This window comes from Calliopsis andreniformis, chromosome 4 (assembly GCF_051401765.1).
Source record: "Calliopsis andreniformis isolate RMS-2024a chromosome 4, iyCalAndr_principal, whole genome shotgun sequence".
NCBI classification, from domain to species: domain Eukaryota; kingdom Metazoa; phylum Arthropoda; class Insecta; order Hymenoptera; family Andrenidae; genus Calliopsis; species Calliopsis andreniformis.
In genome coordinates, this window is record NC_135065.1 from 142,809 (window position 1) to 163,073 (window position 20,265).

The 20,265-nt window shown below is 32.9% G+C and overlaps 1 protein-coding gene across 7 annotated transcripts; it reads right to left on the reverse strand.

The window, feature by feature from the left end:
- Nucleotides 1-147: 147 nt before the first annotated feature.
- On the reverse strand, nt 148-19,874 carry LOC143178199 (sex-lethal homolog). Of its 7 annotated transcripts, XR_013001734.1 has the most exons (7): nt 16,496-16,820; nt 14,654-14,978; nt 14,386-14,561; nt 14,186-14,299; nt 13,213-13,373; nt 3,552-3,992; nt 148-590 (listed from the first exon to the last, which is right to left on the reverse strand). XR_013001734.1 is itself a non-coding variant. In XM_076376724.1 (6 exons), exons 1-6 carry the CDS (start codon nt 19,467-19,469, stop codon nt 3,739-3,741), a joined length of 1,092 nt encoding a protein of 363 aa, XP_076232839.1. In that variant the 5' UTR covers nt 19,470-19,874; the 3' UTR covers nt 1,147-3,738. The 7 variants fall into 7 exon arrangements, 6 of the variants coding, with proteins under 6 accessions (XP_076232839.1, XP_076232837.1, XP_076232842.1 ...); XM_076376724.1 differs by lacking the exons at nt 148-590; nt 16,496-16,820 and adding an exon at nt 19,408-19,874 and having other exon boundaries at nt 1,147-3,992; XM_076376722.1 differs by lacking the exon at nt 148-590 and having other exon boundaries at nt 1,147-3,992.
- Nucleotides 19,875-20,265: the final 391 nt, after the last annotated feature.

Genomic DNA, 20,265 nt, shown 5'->3' on the forward strand with positions numbered 1-20,265 from the left:
AATTATGAAAACTGATTTTCCAAATGTACTTACATTTACGTATAATAAGAGGATGATCATAGGAAAAAATTAAGGAAAAGTTAAAAATTAAGAAAAATGAAAATTGTATTTGTAATTAATCAAAATTTATTAAAACTTATTTTCTAAATTGAAATTACTTTAAAACTACGTCAAGGCACATTAATCGATATTTTATAATTACTGACGAGTACAAATTTATCAACTTGGAAAAAAATTAAGTGCAGTTTTCAAAATAGAAGTTCCCTGTATAAAATTTAAATTCAAATAGTTAGTTGCCATAGTAAGATATATTTTGAACGAGATTGTCATTTTGTAAAATCCAATTTTACAATTAAAGCACTTTGTTCGTTACAGAATTTGGTTTTTGTTTCCAGATAGTTTTAAACAATATTTTAGTTTTATTTTAAGCATTCAATTTTTAAAGAAAGAACTGCCTAAATTTTCCCTATCTCTGGCTGTTGTCCTCGAAGCTAAATCTACGAAGGTGATATCTCGGTCAATGCAGTAGCTATCCGCCCCTTCCTGTTTCCTTTTCGCGAGTTGCTGGTTAATCTCTAGACCTCGGCATCCTGTGGGTGGAGAAACCACAATGTTATAAAGTTTCAGTTCGAAGCTCAAGAATCCTCAAATGAGAAACGTTCTTTGTTGGATCTATGTCCGTCTCCTGTCATCTAGTTGTTCTACAAATACAAAAATCGGAGTGTCAGTGCTCGACGTCAGAAAGTGAATATTTAAAAAATGAACGATGACTATAGAAAATAAATATAAAATTGTTGTGTCATTTACAAGTGTTTAGAGATGGAAGTTGATAAAAACTGATTAACTGACTACGTTACGGCTCGTCATCGGGCACTTTGCTATTTTTCAATGCAAGCTGCCTTTTGAAGGGCAACATCGTATTCAGTCAATTCATCGATGGACCTACCGACTTGCATGCATCGTTTTGTTTACATCATTGAGATTCATAAACTATTTTATAGAAATAGAAAACGGGTGATCGTGCTACGGTCGTGCTAGACCGATTATAATAAATAATGTTACAAAATTGTGACTTTCCTTTCTACAATATCTTCCCCTCCAAAAGACAAACACTTTTAGTTTCCTTCTCACGCTTACACTCAGTAATAAAAATTTCTGTTTACAGGTATTTATTATTTTTTTAAATAAGTAGATCTTATAATTAAAATCATCAAGTAGTCACACGAATGCAGTTAACGCGAATAAAGAGACAGAAGGAATTAATACAGTATATAGATTGGCTTATGAACTCACAAATTATGAATTCACAATCAATCTGTAAAGAAATTTAAGAAAAATGCCTTACCAGTTAATAATTTCTAGTCGTGGAAGGACAAAGTGCAATATTCGTATTTTTTACATTAATTTAAAAAAACATACGAAGCTGGACTTCGTAATATACATATAGTGCGGGCACTCAAAAGAAGTTTGTCTCTTATAAAAAAATCAGTCTCCTTTTTTACGACGTGCCAAAATAATAGCTTCCATTACAATTTATATACAATTGACGGCAATGAGTATGACGATAGTGCTTAGACTAATGATAAAACTGTCAAATACAATACATTTTAAGTACAATTATGAAAATAAAAGCGATTCAAATTATACAAAATATAGTCAGTTTATGTAATACTTTTTACTCAAATTTTTAATTTTAATTATCGCAACCATCGGCGTTCATCGCCATTCGAAGCATAGGAAACAGTTTCTCATTAGCTGATTTTAATGAAGCTCACGCTATCGCTCATGTATTCATAAACCATTTACTCACACTCCCGCTATGTAACACGCACACAGACACACATGTGCACACACGAACGTAACATTTGATAAAGTTACCACTTAGAATCATTAAAAAAAAAAATGTACAACAACATGCAGGACTCTCGAGTTTCTATCATCTCAAAACTCTCCCTCCTTCTTTCCTGCCATATTAAAACGTTCAACACTTAAAAACAAACCGCGAACTTTGAGGTTTCAACGCTTATTCTTGTTTCACAACCAAATCTGGTCGAGCACTCGAGCGATCGTGAAGCTGATGAAAATTTATCGTATGAATTTTACTTTTTATTATACCGTGTATATGTATGTACGTCATATACAAATGACCAAAAGCATTAATTTACTTAAATCATTCACAAATACAGACTAAATTTGTATCAGTAGATAATTCAAGTAGTTTCATAGTAATAAATTAATGCCGCAATATGTACTGTAAACAGAGCAATACAATTAATGTTGTCAGTACTTTTTGAGTATAGAATTTCTCTTTCAGAAATATAAGGCACTTTACAAGCCTCAATAAATATTTATGTGCACATATAAGTGTGCTTCTCACTTCTAATTTATACAAACAATTCAAAATGATTAACAATTCAAGTATTTCAATGAAACGACGATACATGAATTAACTTAAATCCAACCATTCTTCGGCGAGAATTAAAGTATATATCTTAACTTTAAATTGTTACTGTTTCCCGGACAATAATATTAATTTAATTAATATTTAGTTGTACACTTTTAGTTAATTGCATGTTTTACAGTTTCGTAAGTTAGCACAGGAGAAGAATTTTCTGTTTCTGTTATGCATACGTGTCGAATAACAGACAAATAGAGAATTTCAAGAAAATTTACTTCAACGATCTCGTAGGTGCACTATAATAAAATTAAATTAGCATAGTCTAACTTCAACATCGATGCTTAAAACTACGCTCGACATAAATATAAATCGATTATCGAACATTTTGTACCTTAAGAATTACTCAACAAGCATTATTTTAAATCGGCGACATTGAACACTATTAATTTAACACGTAATGGAAAGATGATGTTAAAATTAGTTAAGAGCACAATGTATTAACGATAAAAAGCAATACAGAGATGCAACGATAGAATTTAATCCTATGATCACCACACACCACTATAGTGGCTTTTTTCTTCGACACAAGCGTTCACTATAATAGTGAGTTCCTTCAGTCATGTCCAACAGTGGAGCTGTACATCTCGCAACAGAATTCCGCAATGAAAGATTCGCGTTATAGCTCTCTAATGTTTGAAGGGTTAAGATTTTCTTAATGTTTGAAATTGACCATTAAATAGCTTCAAAATCTTAAAAAGGGATTCAAAGTCTTGAAACTCTAAAAACTAACGATGTTAGAACGATTTACCTAGAAAGTGCAAAAGCTTACTGTGAAGATAATTGTAATATAAATCTCATAATTTTGCGATAGCATTATATATATTTTTAGTATCCGAAAAATTTCATGACTTTCGAAATCTCTTTGCTAAATTTTTCAAAACGGTTTAGTCTTATTTCTAGAGAAGGATTGAATATCCATCACTGAGCGCAGAACACTAGAGACGTTACGAGCTTTGGTACAAATATATACAAACACGATTCAAGACTATACACAGAATAATTTACATTTCTATAAATCAGTCTGTTTCCATCATGTTCGTAAAACTAGACACCAAGTAATCGTTTCGGGCAAAATTAGCTGCTTGAAGCATACCCTGTATAAAAGCAGCTCTCTGATGTCCTCCTGATCAGCAACCTGGTCTCGATGGCGCCGAAACTTCACGATCGCTCGAGGGAAACGTTCAGCAATTACGAACGACAATTGCAGCTGATTTTCCCCGACAAAACCATCAAAGGTACATAGTCAATGCTGTCTTGTTCGTCACGCAGTCAACATTAGGTCACCAGAAATGTGACTGCACGTAACCGCCCCCCATGCCTATTGGATTGAAACGATGAGGATGAATTTTTTCCATTCTCATGGCTCCAGGACCACCACTGCTTCCTAAAAAGCCACCGTGTGGTCCGCCACGTGGTCCAAAGCCGCCTGCTCTTCCCAACATCCCTGGACCGCCGCCACTGATACCCATGTTCATTCCTGATGGACTACCGATGCCTCTACCTCTTCCTCCACCACCCAGTCCACCTCCAGTACCTGGAAAAGTCTTCAAGTTAATGAAGATTGTTCTGATCGTGGCTGGTTTTATTTTCAAAAGCATATTGCATGTTCAGTGATTGTACAAATAGAAGGAATAATGGTCAAATAAAATGGACAGTCTGGTTGTCAGTTTCTAGTGTTTTAATCAAATTTAACGAGTAACTACAGAATCACGGACCTCCGTGTGATCAGTAGTAACAAGAATAAGAAAGGTATGAGATACTTATTTGTAGAAGTTTTGAAAGAACAAGTGTCGAAATACTAGATATCCCCCCCTCCCCCTACACACGCGCGCGCGCGCACGCACACATACACACGCGCGCGCACGCGACACACACACACACACACACACATTGTCTGCTGCCTGCTACCTGTCTATCTGCTCTGCTGTTGGCTGCTCTCTGCTGTGTGCATACGTGCGTGCAAGTGTATACGTGTGCGTGTGCCTGCGTGTCGAACAACGTTTTGTCCTGACGATTTTTTTGCGATCGATGATGCATAGATTCCCTTGTTTTGTGCTAAAGATTAAATGATTCTTGTTTTATCAAATTGCTATCATCATTTAATCAACAGAGGAAGACCTTCAACTTTTTACACAAGAGTCGTTATTCCCTACACTAAATTTTCCTTTCTAAAAAGCATATTAAAACTAATTATACTCAGAACTATGAGTGCAAAGAGTTAAAACATTCATAATAACAAGTATAATAAAGACACCTTGCGAATTACAAATTAGGTACTGCAAAATGGAATCTCATGAAGAATCATCAGCACGAAACGGGATAAACCACTTAAGTCACTTTATTTAATGTTTCACGTTCAAGTGTTCAACAAACTTATAATATAAATATTTATATAAGTTACGTTTCAGTTTGATCTACCATAATATCCATATACATAATTGTAGGTCTTTAGTATCAATGTAACATGTCCTGCGTGTGGTACGTATATATCTTTGCAAATACATACTGTAACCCAAAGTTCGTAAAATCACTCTTCAGTTTTCCTAAAATAAATTCAGAAACGCTTAAATGTTTCTTAAATATTTATATTTATTACTATTTGCGCAGGAAAACCTACTTTTATTGAAATAATTATTCTTTTCCGATTATAGGAACTACAACTTCCTGTTTATTCTTAATATCACGTGGTCGCATATATCGGATACTACAATCACGTGGTCAATTTTAATTTTCACAAAATTAAAATCGATTTATAATAAAATTTTAATCATTATAACTTTTATATTAAAAAAGAGAAGCACAAAATATGATGAATATATTATTGGGAATGTCGCAGGCATTTCTAACCGGGGCCTATTTAGTATCGCTCTTGTTTTAAGAAGATTCTTTGATTTCTTCAATTTCATCGCTCTCATACATGACTCATGAAATCGCAATAAAAATATATGACATTCGAAAAACTTTTGCGCATTTCATTATTGAAATATAGAGAACAAGTATTCAAATTTAATCAAAATGAGAATCTAAGTTTAATACATATTGAATACTTTTACTTGTACGTTCTTTTAACAAAAATGAACTGAAAATTTCTTAGACTATTGCAATCGAAATTAGTGAGAGTAGTAAGAGAGCGATGAAGAGAGAAGTTTACCACAAGTTTGTCATTTCAACGATTTTTTTTAATTCATTCTTTCATTGTTAGATTTTTTCTTATATCCATATCACAGCCATCGTTAGCACTACTGGACTTCAGGATTATCAATTTCGCACAATCTTCAATCCGTTAAATCTTATAATTTACTACTTAATGGTAAAATTAGAATTTTTAGCTTATTTACAGTAAGAGTGTTTTAGCATTGATTCTAGAAACTCGAATCGTTCTTTCTTTCAGAAATGGAACAAATACTTGATTCCAAAATGATAACTTAACAGAATCGTGTGAGCGTACAGTAAAAAATACTTATTTCTTAAAAACTTCTGTTATGATTTTTTATCTTTTAATTAGTTTAAAACTTGTTTCATAGAATGAACGACACGAGTTAACTTCGTAGCATAAATATAATAATATTTTGAAGGAATACTTGAAACCTTACTCATTAAATCGTCTAACTTAAGTACTAATTAATCAATTTTGAACTGTTAATGTAATTATCCAACTCTTCCTTCCATCAATCATTATCCTATCTGCAACGATTTTAATTTTCGTGCATTGCATTGTGCATGTTATTGCCTGCACTAATTCATTTTTTCCGTAGAATTTCACGCGCGCGCGCATGTGTGGGGGCGTATTTTATGCACGGCTCGACCGACGAGTGGAATGGCTTAAATACCGGCGCATTCGCAATATTAAATTCCTAGAAATTTCGATTTATCATGTATCCAACTTTTTCTTTAATTGGGAATGCACAACTTGAATTTCTATCTCATTCGAGCTATTTATAAATATTTTCAAACACTTTGATATTTTATTCCTTTCATTGATAATAAAATGTTATAAAAACGTGCAAAATATATTACAATTAAAGAAAATCGGAACAGTAACCAATTTATGAAGAGGTAAGGAGCCCATCCGTTTCGCGATTATGAATCTCGTTGCTGATCTCTTTTTCTTCTTTACTCCAAATTCAATTCCGTCGAATCAGATTATAATTATTAACATGTGAATCATAATATCATCAACAACTATGCGAAAGTTGTACACCCCCATTTTCAACAGTATGAAGCACTTGCACTTATACCTACATATTATTCTTATTCTCATATTTGAGTAAGGTGGATTGTACCTCCTACTCCTATTCACCGTAATGTCAAAAACAGACATGTCGAAAGCGATCTTTATTGTAATGCTGTAACTGCGATAAGATGGTGTGCGCAATAGCCTCGAAAAATTGCTCAAAAAAAGGAACGATTGTCAAAGTTATAAGAGATACGTTACTTTATATCTAGCTAATATATTAAGATCCACCGTTCTCAAGAATTGCTTTAATCGTTTCGTACATGTATATTAAGATTAAAAGGAGGGAAGTAGATAACAACAAAGATCGTTAACACTCCAAAGAACCGCGATTATACTTTGATCGCGATTTCTTTTTGTGTTTAATATTATTTTCAAGCACTTTAATAATAATGCTCATTCCTGTAAGACGATTTAAGTTATAAGATAAGTGTCTAATATTTTTAAGACAATAAATTCGAGAAACAGTTACGAGGATGATGAACACTGCTCGCGACCAAAATATCCCTTGAACTGAATAGACAGTAAATACTGTTACTATCTATCGAGTTCAACCTATTTTGTCATATGAGTACAATAATGGAGAATTAATAGTCATCAAAAATTGTCGGTTGCGAAAAAACGTAACCGCAGTGTACACATAAACCTATGTAAAATTATTGTAAATTTCAAAGTATCCTACTCATTTTAATCGCTCTCCATATTTTGAAACTCTTGTCACCATTTAGAATTTTAGGACATGAAAATCTCTAACGATACGGGATCGTTCTAACATTCGTTTAACACACCGAATCACTGATTTTCTTCGTTTAATGCTGAAATTGAGCTTTCAGACTAATGACATTAAAAAATTACTACATATCTGCAATTTTCGAGTCGAATTTGTTCAACTGTATAATACGACACCCAAGGAGCGGTCTAATATTGTTTTAAAGACCTTTTAACTGCAGTATGTCTCAAAAACGAAAATTTACAATAGTTGAGCAAGTTATGTTGAGACTACAATACCTGTTCGATTCTCGACCACGAAATACATATGACAGTTATCAAATTCTTGACATAAAGTTGAACCTCCAGGCATTCCATCTCTTTTATCGCACGATATAATAGACACTTCATTTTTTCGATAGAGGCACACTGATATGGTAAACAACGAAATTGAAATTTTACAAAAGAAACTAGAGTTATAGAAAAACAAACAGGTTTTAGTTGAAGTATCTGTAAAACTTTTTGGAAAATTAAATTTCCTTTTCATAACGTTAAAAAGCCTTTGCCTTGATATTTTCAATTATAACAATGTGCTTGATATAAGCGCGCTTATTGTTAATCATGCCAATATACTGTTACACCAATCAGAATTCGTAATCATAACTGCAAGAGCAACGAACAGCACGACAATCGAACAGTAATGCGTTCTTCTTTAATAAAGGTAATGCGCATAACGCTGGTATTTATTCCTGGTTGGATACAGACGTTCTCCTTTGTGGATGGGCGAGCATAGAAATGAAAATGGCAAGTTAAAGAATTATTCGAGTCACTTATAGTACACATATACAATATTGGATAAGTATATCCTAATAGATTTCACTAACACGCAGTTAATTAGACATTCGGTAAATTAATCGTTTGAATACACTAATTACTGATTTTTTATTAAATTATAAACAATTATCTATACAATAAGAAATAAAATGCAGATAAAACAAATTTAAATTTATAATAGACAATTTTTTGTACCCAAACTTTTATATTTGTTTGGTAGTAAAAGCTATACATTCTTCTAAAAAAACCCAACTTTGTATTTTTAGTGTCCAGTAACCTCAGCTAATAAATCCACGAAATTTAACAAGATGATATAAGAAGAAACAAAAGAAACTATCGTTCTCAACACAATTTTCCAATATTGTATATGTTAATTACTTGATATTGAATACAGCCATGCACTGAACAAATCTCTGGTTAAAGCCATACGATTTGCAAATGCAATCTGTTCAAATCTAACCACAGATTAGTAACGAAGTTCGCTAAAGAGTAATTACTCACAGGCATACATCAATGTGAATGAGGATGACATAAATGTGTAAGGTTCCAAACAAGTTACTATCACGTGACGTGAAATCACATTACACACTATAGTAAATCCATAGCGTGAGCCGAGGTTTTTCCCTTGTTTTCGACCTATTTTGCTATAATACGAAACAAATTTGCTATAGTATGTACCGTGTTTCCTGTGACGTGACAGTAATGAGTTCGCACCCAAAAAGTTCGTACCTACACAGGCATGTATATGTTTAAAACAACTATTGGATTGTAATGAAATATTTCTGCAAATGCTCATAATAGACTAAGGGGATCAAAAATTTTTAAAAATTTGGAATAATTAAACAAAATTTAATTCACAGCAACAGCTTATGATAAGAAATCAATTTGTACCAAGTTTTAGCCTTATACCTCAATTTGGACATGAAAAATTAAGAAAAAAATTTGTTAACTAATAATTCAAATCGTAAAAAAAATGCAAAAAGGATACTGAAAAATTTCAATTTTATATTGGAGCTGTCGCTAAACTAAATTGTTATTTTTACGATAAATACGTATTAATGTTGTTATTACCCTCTATTTTTTTAGATTTCTTAGTTTAGTGCGCAAAATGTTTTATGCAATACGTTAGGAGAAATTGGGTAAAAACATGACTTTCTATTTTTATTCTTTATTACAACTCACATTGAAATGCAGGATCGAAACTTGGCATAAATTGATTTTTTCTTATAATCTATCGAACGACTTATCGTGAAGAGGATAAAGTTCTATAAAAGTTATTTCCTCACCGATTTCAATGACGTTGAAATATGTTGTCAAAATCGTTATTCTAAACAACTTTTTCATATACATATATCTGGCAGTCGGCTTTAGTTTCGTGATATTAAGAAAAATATATTAAATACCATTTAAGTTAGAAACTTATCAGAATTAGTTTCAATGACCTTGACCTCGATGTACATTGTCAAGGACATTCTCCTGAGTAACCCCCAAAATGTTTTAATCGTCACTCAGTGTTCGTTAAAAAATGATTAACAATCCAAACTTAACTGTAATCCGTAATCCGTAATCCATTAGGCGGCAGGAATTATAATTATAGTTACAACAACAAATACAATATAGGGGAAGATCGCCCAGTACCGACCAAATTCTCGCTTTCACTGCCAAATGGCAACATTCTAATAGTACAAAAAAATAAATGTTATAGTTGTATGTAACATATTCAGAGAATATATTGTTTACTTCACCATTACCGATGTTCTAACATTTTGAACGTATATGTTGGACCTCTAATTTCACAGGTAATTAACTGATATTTTTTTAATACGTACATCATTTTTAATCTATTGGGTGTAAATAACTGCAAAAGTTTTACAATTATCTTTGTATATTGCATAGCAGTATTTAGAATGTTTACACATGCTTGTCGCCGGTACCGACCATCCAGCAGTTCCTCAATATCTACCATCAACAACTACTGCACAATAACGATTCAATTTTTTCTAACTGCAATTTTAATCTATTAACAACTAAAATTAGATTAGCATTTGTTTTATTCATTAACGCAGAAGTATAATTCAAATTAAGAAAGGAAAAAAAGTTCAATTTGATTATAAGATGAAAATGGCGTTAAAACAAATACTTGAGAATAAAATAACGCATAAACAGATTGCTGAAATATTTCATGTTCAAAAAACGACATTAGAAGATAGATTTAGAGCAATTGAAGCCTATAAAACTGTTAGTTTAACTCACAAAATAAGCAAATTTAAAAATACTTTCAACGGCGAATTAGAAAGACATTTGATGCTTTACATGAAAGATTAGGATCCAATATGAAAATTGAGCACATGTTTGAATGTATGGACGTAGAAGCAGATTTTAGATAAAAATATTCTATATTAATGTTTAAATGTTTATTTCTAATATCTCCTAATATTATTAATCACTTAACGCCTAAAAATCTACTAATCAAACAACTGGGCAGTTATTTGCCCATTGGCGACCTTCCCCTAAGTGAAGTTGATATTGCTACATTGCTTAAGCGGATTGCTGATCCACAGAATGCTCAAACATGGTATATGCTTCAAATTAAGCATAGAAATGCGTAGTATTAAGTATTAAATACATGTTAAAAATACTTTTTAGTACATCTCGGAACCTAAGAGCAACCGCTAGGTACATGTACTTATGGGATACAATTGTTCAAAATGTTGATTTCTACAGCATACTTAAAACTCATCGAAATCAATAAGGAAGTAGATTTTCTACAACTTCGTCATAAAGAGAACGTACTTTAGGGATAAGTATTTTTAATCCCCTTATTCAGCTATGCCCGTGAATTTTTTCCGAAATTTTTACACAGGGACTCTTCAATGGTTTCGCATCCAAGAACAGACTATGCTCAATACAATTTAATATGATTACCAAACGGAAAGTGGTACATTTTTGTACAGTAACGTTATCGTCTTACTAGACGATTATTTTAAACAATATTCAAATTATTTGCAAACAATATGTAATAAATAAAATGATCCACAAATAGAAGATTTATCCTAAGAATTTAGAAGTAAAATATAAAAATAGTTCATCCACACATTTGTTGGAGATTGGTGAAAAAGGGAGTAACAAATTTTTTCTTGAACACAAAATGTATTTTCCATAACTTAACTATTACAAATGGTCTTTCCTAAAATACGTACAAATAACCTGAAAACGCGCATAACATCTCAGAAATAGAATAAACTTAAGAAACAATTAGGCGACATGATAATAGCAATGGCAAGTAGAAAAGAACAATAGCAGTTTTATTGATGTAAACACCCAAAAACGCAATTTTTTATATCATTTTTATGCATAGAATATAATTCAACAAGTGTTCTTTATACTTTAAGCATAAGCTGCCAGTGTTAGCACAAAATACATCATTGTTTTTATTTTATTTAAACAAAAAAATGAAGAACACAGAAAAAATGTTTCTATCACAGTAGCACTATATTTGCTTCTCTCCCGTCAATTGATCAGGAAACATTTTCAACTTAATCACTGCTGAAGTCTTCTCTCTCACATGTAAAAACTTTGTTTAACAAAATAGAGGGAACACAGAGAAACAAAACACAGCCGCAAAAAGAAATGCGTGTCTCTCCAATATTTGGTAGAAAAAACGGCAGCATAACGTTGCGCGCATTAAAACGCAAATAGCTTTTTCAATCTTCATTGTATTTTGATTTAGAAGCAGCCATATCTGGCAAACAATTCATGTATTAGATACGTTTTCAATCTTACAATATGCTGTCAATAATGCAAAACTTCTTTCCGAAATTTGAGAAGACTCAAATCTCTGAAAAGGTTATTTACATCCTTAACAGCACATCTCAAGAATTCTAATTTGATGCACCTTGCAACTATGATCTAAAAATTCATTACACTGAACCTATTACAGTTCGACAGATAATACTGCAAATAAAAAGTGAATTTGAAGATGTTAAAGTTTACGAATTTCAGTCATATGTAGCTATTTTATAAACACTGAACACGCAAAGACTCTTTTTTTTAACGATAAACTTTATTTTGCCACAAAACTATAGCGAGACTACCAACAGCCCTTACTGACGGAAAATCGCAAACTTCCAATGACCATACATGTCAGCGTGTGTGTATGGGGGGTAGAGAGGAAGGGGCTATAGGGGGTGTAGGAGAGGGGAGGGGTAGAGGGGAGAGCGGAGGAGTGATAGAGGGGAGAGAGCAGGGGAGGGTGAGAGGAGGAGGGATAGAGGGGAGAGAGGAGGAGGGAAGGGAGGAGGGGGCGAGAGGTGGTGGGGCGAGAGGAGGGGGGGGAAGGGGGGGGGCGAGAGGAAGAGGGGGAGGGGGGCGAGAGGAAGAGAGGGAGGGGGGCGAGAGGAAGAGAGGGAGGGGGGCGAGAGGAAGAGAGGGAGGGGGGCGAGAGGAAGGGGTGGGGGGGGAGGGGGGCGAGAGGAAGGGGGAGGGGGGCGAGAGGAAGGGGGAGGGGGCGAGAGGAAGGAGGAGGGGGGCGAGAGGAAGGGGGGAGGGGGGGCGAGAGGAAGGGGGGAGGGGGGGCGAGAGGAAGGGGGGCGAGAAGAAGGGGGGCGAGAAGAAGGGGTGCGAGAAGAAGGGGGGCGAGAGGGGGGAGGGGACGGGGGTGGGGGGTAAGTAACTCTGGTACTTCTACAATACCAGCAAATGGCAGTGACGAAACGCAATAGTTTACTGTAAGGCATAATGCAAATTTCACCTGCCAGTAAAAATATGATACATTTCAATTCTTTCCGCTGTTAAGTGTCCTTGCGACGATGCAGCATGCACACTTTTTTTATTAATATCTTTATCTTCTCAATAACTATATAGCACATAATAAGTGATGACTTTAATTTGGAGTACTTATTTTTACTGTCAAGTCAATACAAATGAAACATTAGCAAACCTAATACCAGGCTGATAGAAATATTCAAAATCTACTTACCTCGACTCTGGTTATAACCAGCTTGCCATCCGGCGTAGTACGCTGCTTTTTGTTTCCCATGTTCCTCTGCAATTTTTACGCTGAGTGGCTCTGATCCACCTTCTGGTATTGTACCATGCAGGCGTGCAATTGCCTCTTGTGCCTCTTCTCTTTTATCAAATCTACGCAAAACAAAAGAAACCGATAACGAAAATGTGGAAGCCATAAGAAATTCTGTTGGCAGTAGAGGATGGGTTTCTGTGCCAAATTTCTGGGTCTAATCCCAGATTTATCGGGAATGATTTAATGCGAGATACATAATACAGCCTCATCACGGAGTCCTTAAAGTGTGCTAAAATTAAGAGAAATTGTCAAACTACTTCGGATCCTATTTACAGCCAGTTGACACACTTTTGGATACTATTTCTTACAACAAACCTCAATGACGCATCACAATTCGTGTTTTTGGTGTACTAAGTAGGTTGTTACAACTAGCAGAAGTAGGGTAATTTGAAATTATGCAAGGTCAACACGATAGACGAGCAAAAATAATGCAAACAGCAAAGACCTTTAGAAAATAAAAACGTGCATAATACGTACATTACACATTACGAAGCAATTTCCTCTACATCATACACATTTGCTTCTTGAATTTCAAATAAGTTACAATTTTCCAAAAGTGAAATACTTCTATTTAAGATTTAATTGAATATTAGATTATAAGAAATTTTCGTCATATTTTACTGTTAATGTATATTATTGTATTACTGATTATGATAACAATGGTACTATGATGTCAAGGATCAACTACTATACTTTTTGTTAGCATAAAAGTTCTATGCTATCTACATATGTTAAGTGAAATTATTTATATAGAGATACTCTCTTTATATATGTTAAGTGAAATTATTTTTTTTAAATATGAAATATTTGCATATTGTTTAATGTAATGAATGAAATAAAAAAAAAATTATAACAATAAAAAGTATTGTACCTGACAAATGCCACACCCCTTGGCAATCCTGTTAATTTGTCTTTTAAAATATTCTTCTGTACAATATTTCCATATTTACTAAATATATCATCGATTTGACTTTCTGTTATGTTCCTGAAACAGTGAAACCATATTTTCAATAGAATTCAATTTTTATTATTAGTGATCATTATTACTTCGTACAATTTCATTTTACCTACCTCGGTAAATTTGTTACATAAAGATTAGTTTCTTTGATTTCTTCTCCAGATGGCCGTGCAAAAGACACTTTTAGTCTCTTATTCTGAACTTGTAGTCCATTTAACGTGCTTATGGCTGTGGCTGCATCTTCCGCCTTTGCATAGTTAACAAATCCAAAACCATAACTGTACCCAGTCTAGAACCAAAAAAAACAGACATACATGTAAGTAAGTACAAAAAGTAAATTATAAAAGTTAGAATGTTTCTGTAGAAAAAAAGAAGACCCACTTTGTAATCTTTCATAACACGACAAGATTCCACAGGCCCAATTGTCACAAACAGACTATATAAGTCTTTTTCAGTCATACTCTGTGGAAGATAATTAATTATTAAATTTGTCCTAGGTTCTTCATTATTTTTACTCTGTTGTTGTTGTAGTTGTGTTTGCTGTTGCAATTGCAGTTGCTGTTCCCTTTGATCCGTCATTTTTAATACTTCTGTAGAATTCTGATCCTCCTTGTGGCTTGCAATTTGATTTTGTTGCTGCTGCTGCTGCTGTTGATTGGTGTCTAATGGTTGAGTATTCTGCGGCTGTGGCTGCTGTGTACTCCAACTGATACATCCCAGCAAAACCGTGGACAGGGTCAGCAAATACAAAAAATATAAACAAAATCATTACTACGTCTTCCCCATGGGATGCCATGATCGTTGCTTGGTCTGCACTTTTTGAACACCCTCGCTTTCTTAAGCAATTTAAAATAAATAGAAAATAAATCTGCATATATACATATATGTATATGATGCCAGACCTGCGTGTCAGAAACAAACAAACAAAAGCAAGTAAGGACAAAACAGAACCAGTGAATAGCAATGAGAGGAACAAAAGTAAGTTAAAACGATATACCACACAATCTCTGAGGAAACATCTAACGTACAAGTCTTACACAATCCAAATTGGTACTGTTTCAGATATCTAGATATAAATTTTACCTTGTTGAAAGCACTCTGGTATTTTGCTAACATTTTAATATAATCACTTATCTCCAAATCTTTGTCAATAATATTAGCTGCAATGCCAGCAAAACATCACAACGCTTTGCTACAAAAGAACCCAACCTATACCTAAAAACTTGAAGTCAAAGGTATGATGCTTAGAAATATTCTAAAAAGATTTAACATAATGAAAACCTTACTTCATAAATGAGTGACTACAATTAGTTAATTCTGCTGCTACTACTAGTATACTACTTTCATTCATAGTACATGAAAATACATTATCTATTAAATATGTGCATCATAACCTTCTTATGCAGCCTTTAACACATACGTACATGTGAAAGTGATATGTACTTCAACTATACTTATGATGTGAAATACTTAAACACTTTCGGATAAAAAATAATTTTGCAATATATCAAAGTATTTTGTGAATCTCCTACACGTTCATCCATTTAGGAGAAAATATTAAACGAGGGAGCATACTTCGTTAATGAAAATTTCCACGTACTAGAACGATCATTTATTTATTGTTTACAAACTGGGTCAATTTGGAGCAGTAACATTAAAACTCGGTATATTCTTTCAAGTAACGATCAATAATCAATCAAACACGATGTTGGCAATTGTAAAGGAGTAAATTGTCGAAAGCAAGAAACATAAGTTTACTTGATCAAAGTAAGAAACGAAAGTAACCCTATGGCACGGCCTTATTTTAAAAGAGGCCCAGGGGAGAAGCGAATGACCCGGCGCGGATTCGTGAATCGACCAAGCTGTCAGAATGCGGAGGGAGATGAAAAGAGGGCACGGGGGCGGGAGTGAGCGAAAAAGAGATGAGGGGAGGAGCCTATGCGAGGGAGAAAGACCGACGCAAGAAGTGTACGTACCGAAGAGAGAACCACCACACCACCAGTCAAAGCAAACGCCGTAGCTCAGTGAGATTGGCGAAAAGAGTACCACGCACTTGCTGAAGCTTGTGTCACATAGGTATGCAATTCTTGATGAATGCCAACAATTATGTAAGCTAGTTATAGCACCACGTACATTATGTACAAACACGCTTGCATTACTACACTGACTGAGATATCTATTTTGCTAATTTAGTTCACAGTTCTCTCGAGAAATCCGACATACCAAAAAAAATGGAAAAGCAAGCAAACGAAGAGCCACAGATCAGTAACCGCGAAACGCGAAACAAACGGGAAGACGTACGCAAACGTACTGAGCCCCACTGAGCCCCAGCCCTGACCTGCCTCGCATGGCACCCTCTCGCGGTACACTACCCCCACCATCAACGCTGCACTCATCATACGGAAATATGTAACGAGCTTGCGCATGGAGAAATCCCGCCTAAATTTTTCCTCCATATGTACCTTATATTCTATTATTTCAGGGATCATGACAATTTCCTACTCTGTATTATTATTACTCCGTTCTCTTGAGTGACCATTTTTGAACGAATCGGTTGATCAAACATTTACATTATATTATGTGTGTACAGATAGTCATCAATAATTATATCATTGACGTAGCTGTATGGATTATGCATTAAATTTATAAAAATGTATGATTCAGATTTTTATTTACAAAAAAAATATTTCTAATTATTAATTTAATTTAATTAACTAAATCAACTGTTCTTTTCTTCAAGTGAAAATGAAAGGATAAACGTATGATCGTTCATGCAAATATTTAGATTTTATTATTGATCAAATAAAGACGCAGATTAACAGAGAACTAATAATAATTTTATACAAAAATTGAAACTGATAAAGGAGTAAAAAAATTGTCTAATAGTTTACAAATAAAAAACACATCTATTTTGATCATTTACTATTTAACATAAAAATTGTTTAAAAAATGTATGTATATATATACATATAATTTAGTAATTGTCTCTTGTATCGATTTGAATTACGATACAGTTTCTTAAAATAATAATTAATCTTAAAGTCCAGAAGTGTAACATTTACTTTTTGATGAGCCTTTGTACAATAGAGCTTAAAATACTGAAGCTAATGATATCCAGGTCTAGTTAATTGTTTAACCAAACGATTAAATGCGTGACGGTTACAATAACTTAAAATATTTAACGTTAAATTTTAGACCTGTGTTTAAATTTAAAAGTATGGAAGGGTCCGTTAGAGTTGAATTCGATATAATTGGTCACATATTAATCTGTTGATATAACATACTTTTTAACACAGATTCGAGATCTATTGCAGGAATTCTTTTCATTTTTTATTTTTTCGTTACTTTTTTCAGTTCTTATAACTTTTTTAAAATACATATGTAGTGTACCATTTATAACTAACCTTTAAGTATTTTTTTGGAAACGCCGTATTTAAATATTATTTTAATTATAAGACAAACAAATTTGACTATAAAAGAAAATGCAGTAAAAATTCAATTCTTAATTCATGATCAATTTGTACATATCAATTTATAGTGATAAGATACAGTAGAAATAATTATATATATTATTTTGTGCTAACATATTTATTTAATTTTAGAGCGATTTATTCGTTTTATTATATTTGGTAGAGATCATAATTGGCAAAATACCAGCCAAAACTAAGCATGAAAACATGTAGTTCTAAAAACAGCTTTCATTGAATATGCCTGGTACTTGTTGTTTACGTACCCATTTTAAATTCATGCTCGTTTAACGTTAAAATAGTGTTTTTAAAAAAAATATTTTAAGATTACCCATAAACACCACGTTACATATGCGTTTTAAAAAAGTTGTAAAAAATAAAACACAGTAATGTAATATAATGCTGAAGAAATTTTCCGAGTAGGACTAGACCCCGCGACAAAAATGTACACCATTTCATTGTACTGACGCCTAACCAACTGCGCCGTACTGTATTTTTGATAAATGTTTTCGTATTTCAAAATATATCTACGCCATGAATTTAAAGTTAAATAATTTTTAAAACATTAACTGTTCTGCCCACAAAACCAAATATTACTAGCAGTAATATGTCAAGCTCTGTCATTGTAAAAAGACTTATCAAAAGGTGAGCGGTACACTACGGCATCTCTCTTTATGTGTTTTTAATTTAACAGAATATCATTAAATATATTTGTAAATGATTTAATTTTATATAGAAACTCATAGTGAATACCGATCAGTTTATTTGAATCCCAATTTATTATGTAAAACTGAATTGAAATCAGAAATTGCAATATTTATTAAAACTCAATTTTGAATACCTTGATAATGCTTCCCAATAGGGAACAGCAAACATCTTTAACAAATGTTTCACAAAATCTTAAACAAGTCTAGCTTTATGCACATCTACTATCGATAAACTTTATGAAATTACGATAAATTTTTACGCAAAACAGAAAACAAATTTTCTTTGCACTTCTTGTTTACAGCACGCGTTTGTCATTTTGTATGTCTTATTTTGTTTCAGAAAACGGCGTTATTCTATCAGTCGTTGAAATTTCCATATATACATATATTTTTTTTCAATTCAGCATTCGTATTTTACATATATTTAAAATAACAAAAAAAGTTAATAAAGTATTACATAATGATTGTAATATACTTACTGTAGGGATAGATAGAAAACACTACGTTATTTTTAACGAATAAGTTCAAACAATATATTGATGTTAAATTTAGAAAATTGATTTCTCTTGGAATAGACAATTTTACATGTTGAAAGACTGCATCGCGCTATTCCGCACTACAAGTTTGTAGTCTTTTCCGTATTCTCTCAATACATTTAAATGCGCAATAAGAGGTATTAGAAACTAATATGTATATAATAAATAATGTAACATAATACATTTTAGAAAATTGAATGAATGTTAACACATTTACTAGATACATATGTATATATATACGAGTCGTTGAATTTACAAACAGTAAACAATTAAATTCTGAATTAACTACAATATTTATCACTTCTAACCTTGACCTAAGTATCGTAGTTAACAAATTGTAGCATATCGTAATAAAGTGATAATATGATTATATTTCTTCGTAATAACATATTTTTGGAAAAAACGGGTTCAAATAGGAAACTTACTCCATCTGAAGGTTCACGATATTTTGCGCGATTTCGTTCGATTCTTGCACTTTAGTGTCCATTCTGTATATCCACGAAACACATCCAATATCTCAGCATGTCTTCCGTTGTGATGCACGATTTTTCATTTTCACATGTCAACCGAGTCGCAGTCGTTACGATGTATTTTATGAAGGTTTTTTTCATGGTTATACCGTTAATGTACAAGTGTATTATACATACGTATGTGTATCAATCTACTCCTGTATACAACTTTACGAATTCAATTTTTTGTTTTTCCCATTATTTGATCGGTCAGCTGTTAGACGTTAAATAGAATGATGATGCATAATAATTTACTGCGAAAATACATTGTATCTCAGTCTTCTCCTCTAACGAAGTAATTAAGAAGTTACTGCTATTAGATATTTCGTATTGACATTTGAACAACGAAGGTCATGTTATAAGCATTTGACCACGTTATCTTTTATAAATAGTATCAAAAGTGTTTTATCTGAATAAATAGATCGAACAGTGATTATACTTATATTTGTAATTAATAGGAATCTTGTAGAGGTTAAGTTATCTTAAGAACGTAGCGCTACACTGAGTTATATTCAAATGAAATGACAATTATCACCTAACAACTAAAAGTTTATTGAAAGCAGCGCTACAAAAATCTTGTTTCAAATAATAAACATGCAATACAATTTTAATCAATTATGCTTCAGTTTGGAGCATAATTTATGCTTTTAGTTTGGAATATGTTTTTATCGTTTCTCAACTAGTTTTGTGTAGCGTAACAATCATTGATAAAATTACACATAAAAACTCAAATTTGAAACAAAAGGGTAAGAGAAGATATGAATGTTAATTTTA